General features: G+C 60.4%; 1 protein-coding gene across 2 annotated transcripts in view; it reads right to left on the reverse strand.

Annotated features, from left to right (window-relative positions):
* Positions 1-12,062, reverse strand: part of ADGRL1 (adhesion G protein-coupled receptor L1) — a 42,786-nt gene that overhangs the window by 22,660 nt on the left and 8,064 nt on the right. For both annotated transcript variants that reach the window (XM_044253809.1, XM_044253810.1), the window contains exons 2-3: positions 4,168-4,332; positions 707-920 (exon numbers count right to left, since the gene is read on the reverse strand). In XM_044253809.1, the coding sequence (XP_044109744.1) occupies positions 707-920; positions 4,168-4,237 (284 nt within the window). In that variant the 5' untranslated portion in view covers positions 4,238-4,332. The remainder of the gene's footprint in view (positions 1-706; positions 921-4,167; positions 4,333-12,062) is intronic.

Raw genomic sequence — 12,062 nt, forward strand, 5'->3', positions numbered from 1 at the left:
AAGGCTTCCACTCTGAGTAAGGGGGGTGCCCCCGCTCAGGTGTTCACAGGCACCCCCTGGCTGCTGTGGTGAGAACAGCCTGTGGCAGGCAAGACGGGGCAAAAGGTAGTACGGCGACCCCAGGGGAAGCCCACGGCAGAAGGGGCGGTTAAATCGGGGGGGGGTGGGCGGGGGGGCGTGTATGGTGAAGGAAGAGCGGACCAACCAGCTCTGCGGTGCCAGCAGTGGGTGTGAGGAAGCCTTCCGCAGCTTTGCACGTGAGATGCCTCTCCCTGGCATTCCCCCCACACTCACACACAGCCTCACACACTCAGGCGCTCACTTTGTCTCCGATGCTCACGTGCAATTGTGTGTGTTGAGACTGTCCCTTCCTCTGGGCAGCCTGCGTGACCTCTGGGCTCTCCCTCGGCTCCCGTGACACCTCCACCCTGTCACGCTATTGCTTCTACACTGCCGAGACCTCCACTTCCTCTCCCACGAATCCTGGAACAAGCTTCTGGAGGTACCTAGTGGGTGCAGGCTGCCGGGGAAAGGGGGCTGGGTCTCCCTGGCTGTTTGCACGGGACCTGGCACCTAGCAGGTGCTCAGGAAACGGGCTGGACTCACAGAAGGAAGAGGGAGGGGAACAGGGTGCCCGGGCCAGGGGGCATGTGGAGGACAGGCGTTTACCCAGGGTCCCTAGGAGCCCGGCGGGCTGGGCCCTCACCTCTGTGACATGATCTTGAAGGCGTCGGGCAGGTAGCACTGCACATTCTCCATCTGGAAAGGGTCTGCGTCGCAGATCTTGTCATCCGTGCGCCCGTAGTTGGCGTTCTCCACCATGATGACGTCGCTGCCTGGGCACCGCAGCTCGATGGGGTAGCCTTCGCACGCCAGCTCCCGGCGCATCAGTCCAAATGGGAGCCCGGCCCGGCTCAGGCCTATGGGGAGGGAAGACCCCACTAAGGAGATGCACCCCCCCCGCCCCCCAGCTTGGATCTATCCAGGACGCAGGCTGTACGGACCTCAAGTCTTTCATCTATAAGATGGGCCTCTCGGTGTGCCCACCTGTGCGGTAAGGTCTTTGCCCTTGGCTCGGAGGTGCCTCTGAGCACTGGGGGTGTCCTGCCTGCCAAGCATCTGTCTGCCTGGGGGCCTTGGGCCAGGCCAGATGGTCTACACACCTGTGATGGGAGAACTGTGCCCTCCCCACCTCAAATTCATATGCTGAAGTTCCAATCCCTCATACCTCAGAGTGGGACCCAATTTGAAACGGGTGATCAAGTTAAAATGAGGCCGTTAAGGTAGGGTCTAATCCAGTATGACCAGTGTCCTTCTACGAAGGGGAAATTTGGACACAGAGACACACACATAGGAAGGTGGGGTGGAGACAAAGGGAGAAGAGGGGCAGCTGCCGGCCTGGAACAGCAACTTCCCTCTCGGCCTCAGAGGGAGCCAACCCTGCCGACCACTTGATCGTGAACTCCCAGCCCCGAGAACTGTAGGGCGTTCAATTCTGTTGTCCAAGTCACCCAGCCTGCGGTCCTTTGTTACAGTGGCCCTAGCAAAGGAGCACGCGGACAATGTGAGTAGGAGCTTCTGGGTATCAGCTGAGCTCCGGAAGGGCTGGGGACTGAGGTCGGTCCTGTGGGTGGTCACCCAGGTCTACAGGACTGAGCCCCAGTGACGACTCTGGACCCCGGGGCTCAGGTTGGCAGTACACTGCGCGTGCTGTCACGCAGCCTCGTGGGGGAGGAGGCGCTGCCCACAGCTCCACGGGCAGGGACCCGCGGGAAGTCGGGGCAGGGGACCCTCCTGGACCCTGGCCCATGCACCTCGTCCCTCAGCTGATTTTATCTCTAACTGTTCACCACGAGTATAACAGTGTTGAGGAATTCTGGGAGTGCTTCTAGGGAATCATCCAATCCAAGGGGGGTCTAAAGGACTCCCGAACTTGCAACTGGTGTCAGAAGCGAGGGTGGTCTTGGGTGCCTCTCTAACCTCACGCCACCCCATGCAAGCGGGAGAGATGGCTTGGGAGGAAAGGCTCTCCTATTCTGAAAGAACCCACGGCGCCTGGCCTTGCCACTCCGTGGCCAGGCACATCCGAGGGGCCAGAGCATCTCAGTGTGGCTGGGGGTTGTGGGGGGGGGGTGCCAGCGGGACCGGCGGCACACAGCGGCTGGCTGGGAATGCAGCTCCTGGCTCCCTGCCCCAGGCTTGCTGAGTCAGCATCTCCAGGGAGAAACCAGGCCCCTCGGACGGACCTATGTGCCCGCCCCCACGATTCTGACGCGCACTCAATTTGGACAGCCTCCTCGGCCTCTGTTCCCAGTCTGTGAGATCAGTACTGACAACCCAGGGCTAGGCCTCGAGAAGTCCGTGTGCTACAGAATGTTCCCGAAGAAAGCACTGAGCATGGTGCCCTGCGTGGCGAGGGTTAGCGTGACAATGGGAGAACAAGCCCAGTGTGGCTGCACGGTCCCACGTCCGCCCCATCCCATGCCCTGTGAGGACCAACAGCCCCGGCTCAGGCCCCAGAGGGCTGGGGTTTAAACCGACCGCCTCTGCGGCCCCCGTCCCTCCCTTCGGAGCCGCTGCTCCCTCCTCAGCACTGGGGCGGCTGCAGCAGGTGCGCGTGCCCCTGACCAGTTACACTTGGACAAAGGCCTGAAGGAGGCAATGAGATGGCGGGCGCGAAGTACGACTGTCGTTAAGATCATCCAGGGGCACCTGGGTGGCTCGGGCAGCTAAGCGTCTGCCTTGGGCTCTGGTCATGATCTCAGGGTCCGGGAGTCGAGTCCCGCATTGGGCTCCACGTTCAACGGGGAGTCTGCTTGAGATTCTCTCCCCTCCCACTCGTGTTCTCTTTCTCAAATAAATAAATAACATCTTTAAAAAAATACTTATTGAGGCAGCCAGTCTCTCCAGGACAGAGTGGGCTCCGCATGGGCCACACCCACCAGATCAGCCACCTTTCCAGGCACTGGTTCCCAGCCAGGCCTCGCAGGGTGCAGCGGGGAGTGGGGACATGCAGGGGGACTTACAGGCTCTGAGGCGTGGACTGTGGCTCATGGGTACAGAGAAGGAGCAGTGCCCTGGGCAGCAGTGCCAAGCAGACCCCTTTCGGAAATCTGCTCCCTCCACCATCAGGTAGGGGGCCCCAGGGGGATGCCAGCCAGGTCCCCGGGGTTTTCTGGGGTGAGTTGAGTCTCACTAGGGGGAAAGTATTACATGTGTTCCTCTAGCACCATCTGCTTCCACAGCTAATTTTAGTCCTTCCCGGGCCTGGGAGGGAGGCTGGGGGTGGAGGGTTGGCTCAGATGGGTCTGGGGGTGGAAGTGGCCCCTCCCGGCCCAGCTAGGGCGGTGGGGCAGGACCTGGATGGGCAGATAACGTGGGCACTGGGAGAGCAGAGGGTGCCAGATGGCCAGAGTAGTGCCAAGGGCCTGGTGCCTGGCTGAACAATGCCCCCTCTGCCTTCGTGGCTTTTGGGAGCATCGGGCTACATGAAGGGACACTGGGGAGCAGAGTCCACCAACAGTGTGCTCTTGAGACAGAGCTGGGGGGTGCCGGCTAGGGGCATGCCCAAGGTTAGGGGCAAGGCCAGCAGGCCCCTTCTTCCCGCCTCTCCTTTTGCCCTGCCCTGGCCCCTGCCTGGGCCTGCCACGGGGACCGTAATTGAGTAATTGGTGGCGGTGGGCGGGCAAGCTGGGGGCACTAATTGTTGCATGTGCAGGATCCTGGGGCCGGCATAGGGCCGAGCCGGGTAATTAGTTGTTTTTAAATAAACGTCGGCGGGCATGCTTTAATTAAGCCTTCTTCCCAGTGAGAGCCTCAGAGATGTAATCACAGAGAGAGACACGCACATAAGACAGAGGAGTCTCGGCTCACCGGGAAGGCAAGTCCTGTCCCAGGAGGCCACAGCCCTGCATCCCAGGTTCCAGGACCCCTGGCAGGAGGGGGCCTGCCGCCCCAGGTGTTGGGGGTAAGGGGCCAGTCCAGGGACCCCTCAGTGATGCTGGGGAGTGCGATGACCAAGTCTTCTTCCGGCTCGGTTCCGCTGCGGTCTGGGGCGAGCTGGGGACCGTGGTTCTTCCCCAAGTGGACGGGAGGTGTTTCAACATTCTCTCTGGCCTCCCAGCTGCCATTTGCGCAAGGCTCCCGCCCAGCCCCAGCGGCACCTACCTTGGGTGGCCGAAGTGACAAGGACGCCGGTGATGCAGAGGCTCCAGAGCACTGCGGCCAGACGGGCCATGGCGGCAGCCGGGGGCGTGTTCGGGGTGCTCAGTGTCCTGTGCCGGGGGCCTTGCCCCACATCAGCAGGTGGGCACCACGGCCTGGCCCACCAGCCTGGGGGAGAACAGGGAGAGTAAGGCGGGGCAGGCTCCCAGCAGGCCCAGGAGGAGGGGTGTTTGGGCCGGTCCCCTCTCCTCCTGCTGGCGGCTGAGGGCTGCCACCCCATGGTCCCTGACAGGGGCCACTCCAGGTACCTCCCCCAAGCCAGCTGTGGGGGCTGAAGCAGCACCCCTCCCCCTCTGTCTTACACTAATTCCCACCCCCCGCCAGCAGACTGACCCACCCACTGGGCGCGCTGGACCAAAGAGGACCTCCTGGAAGCTCCTCCTGTGGTCTCACAGCATCCCCCCACCCCGAAATCCCCTCCCCCAGAGCAGTCACCTCACCAGGATGTCATGGCTGTGAAGGGCCCACCCGTACCCGGGCAGGCCTCAGACCCTCTATCATGGGAGACAAAGACCTTCTGGAAGCTTCTTCTCCATCCCCAAATCCCAACCCTGCCCACTTGTCTCCCTGACCTGGCTTCCTCACCCAGCACTGAGGGGGTGCTGGGGCGGGGGTGCCCAGGCATCTGGCCTTGAATGGCAACCTCCCCGACGCCCGCCCTCAGCCCTTGCTTCCTGTCTATCCAGCTCTGGTAGCTAATTAGAATCCAGCTGCCTGGCGCCACAGATCAGGGACCAGGGACAACTGAGTCCCCTCTTGCCCCTTTGGGGGACTCTCGAGGTAAGCTGGAGACAGGCAGGCGCGGGTAAGGGAGGGGTGTGCAGTCCCCTAGGGGGCCGGAGTGGGGGCTGGCATTGTGTGCCCTCCCCTGCAGTCCTCCCACACATCTGCCTGTCCCTGGGCACGGCCACTCCGCCGGCACAGGGCTCCGTTCTGACCCATTTCCTCCATTCTTGGCCGCTCCTCCCTTCTCCCTTCTGGTCTCCCCTGGATGTGCTCAGAGTTGCAAACCCAGATTTCTGCCCTCAGCCCTTTGCTTTATCTGCACTGTGGTTCTCATGGTGGCCCTGGCCCAGTGGCACCAGCCTGGCCATGAACTTCTACAAACATTCTCTGGGGAGGGCCAGCACCCATGTTTTAACCAGCCGTCCAGTGTGTGAACAACCACTTGGCTCTGTCTTCTCTAGCTGCCCCCCCAGTTTGTCCCACAGTTTTAATGCCATTGACCAATAAATACCTTCCACATCTCTTATTTTCTGTTTGGAATCTCTCAACAGAGTCCCAGTCACTGTTTTTCCCTACTAGATGAAAGCCCCTCCACCAGCACCACCAGCTCCCTGATCCCGTTTCTGCTCAGGCCACTCCTGCCTCCTGCTATTCCTTGACCACACCGACCCCTGCCCCAAGGCCTTTGCACTTGCCAGTTTCTCCATATGTATCTTCTGCCCAACAGTCACCCATAAGGCTGATGCCCCTGGCCTCCTTTACACCTTTGTTCAAATATAACTATTCAGGGGCACCTGGGTGGCTCACTCAGTTCAGGTCATGATCCCAGCGTCTGGGATCAAGCCCCCTGATGGGCTCCCAGCTCAGCATGGAGTTGGCTTCTCCCTCTCCCTCCCCGATGCGCATGCCTTTGCTACCTCTCTCTCTCCATCACAGTCTCTCTCAAATAAATAAAATATTTTTTAAAAAAGCAACTATTTGTTTCTTACATGGGACGGACCCTGACAGACAGGAATCACGGGACTGCTTTGCTCACAGCTAGCCTCAGCTTTTAGAATAGGCCTGGCACACAGCAATGTATTCGTTGAATCTCAGACCCCAAACCTTGGAATCCATCCCAATTCCTCACCCTTCCCCACCTCTCCCCTTCATAAGCTCCACCAGCAAGTCCTGATGGCTCTGCCTCCAGAGCACCTTGCTAACCTGCCCACTTGTGGCCCCCGCACCCCCATCTAGGACCGAACCACCACCCTGCCACACCATGCTTGTATTGGCCTCCCTCCCTCCACGCCTGCCCTCCACTCAGCTTGGGGGGGGGGTCACTGAATGACGCAGATCCGAGTGTTCGCCTCGGCTCTCCCTGGGGTCTGCATTCCTTACCAGGGCCACAAGGCCACCGGTGACCTGACACCACCCTGCTCTGTAACCGGCCGGCCCCCTCCAGTTCCTAGGAGGCTCTAGCTTCCTCCCCCTCTCCTCGCCACCCCCCGACCCCTGGCTTTCCTGGGCTGCTCTCTCTGGCTGGAATGCTCTCCCAGGATCCTCGTACACCTGCTATGGCTTCCCACTGGTCAGCACTCAACTCCAAGGCCACGCCAACAGAGCAACCTACCCCGACCTCCCCAAACGTCCCTGCTGTTCCCACCTACCATCCTGATTTACAGCTTTCAGCCACACCTGAAGTTACCTTTAGGATATCAGCAGGTCTGGGGTCAACCTTCCCTACTAGGCCATAAGCTCCTGGAGGGCAGGGACTTGGACAGGTTCTCAAGAAACAGAGGTGGGAGGAGCACGCTCCCGCGCAGGACACCCCCTCCCAGGCCTCAGACTCCGCTTGCTGTATGGCAAGGGACAGTGTGGCCAGCATGCCTGCACCCTCCCCACCCCCAGCCTTCAGGAAGCACCCCCTCCTCCTGCCTCGCCCCACAACCCCGACCAGGCATGGCCTGCGGCACTCTGGACTCCGGCTCCTTTTATATTATTTCACAGTCCTATGTTGTGGGGGGCTGGGGCTTCCTCATTGCCCCTTCCCCACCTCAGCTCCCACCCACAGTCAGGCTCAGGAGGGGTACTGACCCTCCACGAACAGACACACGCCCTCCCTCCCCGGCTCTCCCCAGGGCTCTCCAACTAGTTAGCGGCTGGTTAATGCTGGCAAGGCTGCCGGATGCCAGGCTCTGGGGGCAGCCAAGCCACAGGGGTCTGGATCCAATTCTGCCATTCACAAGTGGTGTGAACTTGAGCTGGTCCTTCCCCTGCTGCCCAACCTTAGTTCCCTCTGTGCCTCAAACCAGCAGGGTTCTGGTTAAGGACAGCAGTCTGCACAAGTGACAGGCCAGCCTGGAACCCATCCGAGGGCGCTGTCCGCAGCGCGGTACAAGTCAGGCCCAGGCAGCAGGAGTCTGAGGGCAGTGGCTCTTCTCCCTCCTCCGGGCTGCGCCGGGACCCAGGACACTGCGCGACCTCAGGTGGAGTCCCCAGGCCTCTTCGCCACCCCCACTCCTTCCCAGGGGTCTAACTGGCCTCCTGGCTGTAGACATCGTCTATCCTGTGATGACTGCCACACTGCAGGGCCAGCCCCGCTTCTCTGCTCACTGTCTACCGTCTACACCTCCCTCAGGTCTCCAAATCACCTTCGGCCTGACCAGACTAAAACAAAGTCCCCACCCAGGTTAGTCCACGGGCCCAGCATCCCCCCAGGTCCTTGGGCTGCAGCCCCAGGAGTTAAAGTTCGTGGCTCCCTCTCCCTCACCCCGACGTCGTTTGGGAGTAAGTCCTGGGTCTGCACCTCCGGGTCACGCCGGTGTCTGTCTGTCCCCAGCAGCTGCCCTCTCGACAGCCCTGACCTCCTCCCAGCAGCACCCCGCCCTTCTTGCTCCTATACTCTGGGCTCCCCACTGGCAGCCAGAGAGGCCTTTAAAAAATCATGGTATAATAGATACATAACATAAAATGTGTCATTTTAACCATTTTTATGTGTATTATCCAGTGGCATTAACTGCCTTCTCTGTGCTGGACCGCCCCAATGACGGTCTATTTCCGAAACTCTGTTATCACCCCAGAGAGGACTCTGGCCTCAGGAGCAGCCCCTCCTGTTCCCATGCCCCCACCCCTGGCAACAACCGGTCTCCTCTAGGGACCTCATCTGCATGGAGTCTGCCAGTGCTTACCCCTCCACGACTGGCTTCCTTCACTCAAGGCCCATCCGCACCGTCACGTAGGGCGGCACACCATCCCTCTTCAGGGCCAAGTAATATTCCCCCACGAGCATGGCTGGCATCTTGTTCAGCCATTCATTGTTTGAGGACCCTGAGCTGTTTCCTGGGGGGGAGGGGTGCACGCTTTTAAAGACCGCTCGACACTCTGTCCCAGCTACGGCCCTGCCATGGCTCCAGCTCCCCCATCTGTGAGGCCACGCAGAACCCCAGCCTATGTCCCTGTCTCCATGGCCCTTAGATCTCAGCTCAGATGTGCCCTCCTCAGAGATGCGGGGGGCGCTGCCCCAGACTGTTTCAGTCTCCGCTGTGGTCAGTGCCTGCCTGTCCAGCCCCCCACCGATCCTGGAACCTCCTCTTGGTAAAATGGGGGTACCCCACAGGGCAGCTGCATGACAAGATGAACTCACTCATGTGACACACAGGACCGTGGCTGACATGTAGTGACGGCAAAGTGTCCCCCGCAGCAGCTGTCACTACCATCACCACTGATCACGTCACTGCCTTGTGACTCGACTTGTCCCCTTGGGGATTTCCTTTGCACCCCCAGGCCCCCAGAGAAATGGACGATCCCAAGTCCATCTCCGGGCACCCACATACACAGGCATCTTCAGACAAATCTTTACTGAATGAACGTAAGGTGACAGTGCTGGGAGCAGCTGGAGACAGATGTTTGTGACCTCTGGGCCAAGTCTGACCCACACAGCCTAGGCGCCATCACTTCAAGTGTTCCCCTCGGGCTACCCACTGCTCCCTGAAGGCCCGTCCCCAGACCAGCTCCCCACAGAAAGCCCCAGGCGCCCCCAGAACCTGGCCCCATCTTGGGGCTGGAGTACTAGGAACCAGGAAGGACCTCTGTCCCCTCCTCTCTTCTCCAGGCCTGCCCCCTGGTGCCCACCTAAGTGGGCACCTAAGTGGGGGGGCAAGGTCTGATGTGGGCAGGTGGCAGTCATACTCTGGGAGGCCTGAGCCTGCCCATTCCCGAGGCCTCGGGAGAGGGTGTTATGGATTGAACTGCCCCTCCCCCCAAAGGTATGTCGGAGTCCTATTCTCCAGCACCTCAGAATGGGACCTTATCTGGTCTTTAAAAAGGTAATCAAGTTAAAATGAGGCCATTAAGGTGACCGCTAGTCCAGTATGAGTGGTGTCTTTATAAAAAGGAGATATTAGACACAGACAACACACAGGGAAGGCGGTACGGAGGATGGAGGCAGAGGTCGGGCAAGGATTGCCCGCGAATGGCCCACAAGCCAAGGATTGCCAGCGAACCCCCAGAAGCTACGCGACAGGCATGGGGCAGACCCCTCCAGAGCCTCCAGAGGAACCAGCCCCACCCACACTCTGACCTTGGAATTCTGGCCTCCAGAACTAGGACAGTGAGTTTCTGCTGTTAAAGCCGTCCTCTGGGGTACTTTCTCACAGCAGCCCTAGCAAACTCACATGGGGGTTCAGGACAAACGGTGGGCTGGGACAGAGATGGGGACAGGGCGGAGCTGCAAACCTTGGGAGCCTCGCACAAACTATGGCACTGGGAGGCCTGCTGGAGCTCCAGTCCTGGAAGCTCCCGTGGCGCCAGGGGCAGTGGCTGACACCTCGGTGCCCGTCACAAACACTGCAAACACACAGTTCATTCAACCCAGAGGAACTCGGTACGCAGGGCTGGGGGAGGGGGCAGAGGGATGGGGGAGAGGCACACACCTACATCTAACAGAGGAGGAATAGGAGGACCCAGGGGCACCAAAGTGATGAGGGGACTTTGAACCCAGGCAGCCTGGCCCCACAGGTTGGCCTGGGGAGCCTCTGGTGGCCGGGAGAGTCCCCTCCTCCAGCCAACCCCACCGCTGGGCACACCCAGAGCCACTGCCCCCACAGGGCCAGATGAACCCGCACCTGCGTCTGTTCCCACCTCAAGCCTCAGTAGACTTGGATGACCCTAACTGAATGCCTGGAAAATCGGGCTTACTGCCTCCCCAGGGAGGGGGACTAGAGCCCAGGCATGTCCAACCCCCAGGTCATGTGGACAGTCCACCAGCCCCACCCACACCCGCCTCTGTTTGCTCCTGAGCCCCATGTCAGCGTCAAGTTAAGGGAGCATGTAGCACGGGTCCTGGGGGCGGGTAACATGGCCCAGGCTCTGTCCTCAGGTGCCCTTAAATGGGGCCGGGGTAGGTGACAGGAGGAGAACCAGCTGCTGGAGGAGAGAGGGCGCCTCCAGTCTGCCCTAGAGTGCAGTTGCCATGGCAACCCTCTGCTCAAGTGGGTGGGAGTCTGAATGCCTGGGGGGCGGGCACCAGCAGAGGGGGCTCTGGGCCACCTCACAGCGGAGCCCCACCACACAAGTCTCCTGCTTCTGGCCCTGAAACTAGCAGCCTGAGGGACCACTGCCACAAGCCTGCCTCCTCCAGGAAGCCCTCAGGAAATGGCAGAGTAAGGAAGCAGCTGACCAGGGCACCTGGGTAGCTCAGTAGGTTAAGTGACTGCTTTCAGCTCAGGTCACGATCCCAGGGTCCTGGGATGGAGCCCCAGGTCGGGTTCTCTGCTCAGCAGGGAGCCTGCTTCTCCCTCTCCCTCTGCCTGCCACTCCCCTGCTTGTGTGCTCTCTCTCCCTCTGTCTCTGTCAAATAAATAAATAAAATCTTAAACAAAAGTTTAAAAAAAAAAAAAGATGCAGCAGGTCCTGGGGAAAGGGCCTCCCAGGTCTGAATCTGCTTTGTGGCCTCCGGCTTAGCTCTTGGCCGTTCTCAAGTCTGTTTCGCCGTCTTGCCTCAGGGACGAACATATAAACTTCACAGAGGTGGAACGAGAGCCTGGGCAGTGCCCTGCGCGCAGCCCTCCTCTGCGAAGGGCCCTGCGGGCTCAGAGACCACAGAGTCCTCCCCAGACCTTCCACTCCAGCCCCACCTCCTGCAGAGGGCAGTCCAGTCCTCCCAAGTGCCCCCTCTGGACCCCTCTCTCCTTCTCACCCTCATATCAAACCCCTGCAGCTCCTGCAGCCCCTCCTGCGGAATCTGCTCACCTCCCACTCCCTCCCTGGTCCAGCACCATCACCTGCCCCCTGGTCAGACCCGCCGCCCCCTCAGGTCTCCAACCCTTGCTGCCCACAGCCTGATGGCCCCAGAGCAGCTAGAGGGCGCCAGTGAGCATCCGGGTCAGGGCACATCCCTCCTCTGTTGGGAACCTTCTGAGACTCCCACCTCACTCAGAGCAAAAGCCCATGTCCTTCCTGGGGCCCATTCGGCCAGGTACACTCTGCCCCATTCCTGCCCTCAGCTCCTCCCACTCTCCTCCTTGCTCACTCACTCAGTCCTGGTTCCTAGAGGAAACCCTCAGGCACCTGATGGTCCCATCTCAGGGCCTTTGCACAGGTGGTTCCCTCGTCCCCAGAGCCCCACACCGCTTCTCCCTTGCCTCCCCAAGGCATCGCCTGCTCAGCGAGGCCCTGCTGCTCCTAGCACTCCTCCATCCTATCCTGGCTTCTTTCTGCCTGGCACCCATCACCGGCATGCCAGCCATGACTTTACTATCTGCCATCTTCCTCCCACCACATGTCAGTGCCACAGGGTGGGACCTGTCTGATTTGTCCGCTTTAAAAGGTCACTCCGGCTGCCCAGTGGCACTGGACCACAGTGGGGTGGGAGCCATTCGAAGCAGCCGCTTTCCGCTGAGGCCTCCTCCCTGGTCTCCCCCATCCATCTGCCTCCCCCACCCCATGTGCTCTCCATCCAGCCCAAGGGATCTTTGTAAAATGAAAACCCAACCATGTCCCTTCCCGCCTACCACCCTCCATGGCTCCCTATTGTCTCAGATGCCCTAGCATGGCATCTCAGGCTCTGGTCTCTGGCCACCTGGTCAATCCCGTCTCTGCGCTAGCTTCGTAAGGTGCCCCCAACCCAACAC

This window comes from Neovison vison, chromosome 6 (assembly GCF_020171115.1).
Source record: "Neovison vison isolate M4711 chromosome 6, ASM_NN_V1, whole genome shotgun sequence".
NCBI lineage: Eukaryota > Metazoa > Chordata > Mammalia > Carnivora > Mustelidae > Neogale > Neogale vison.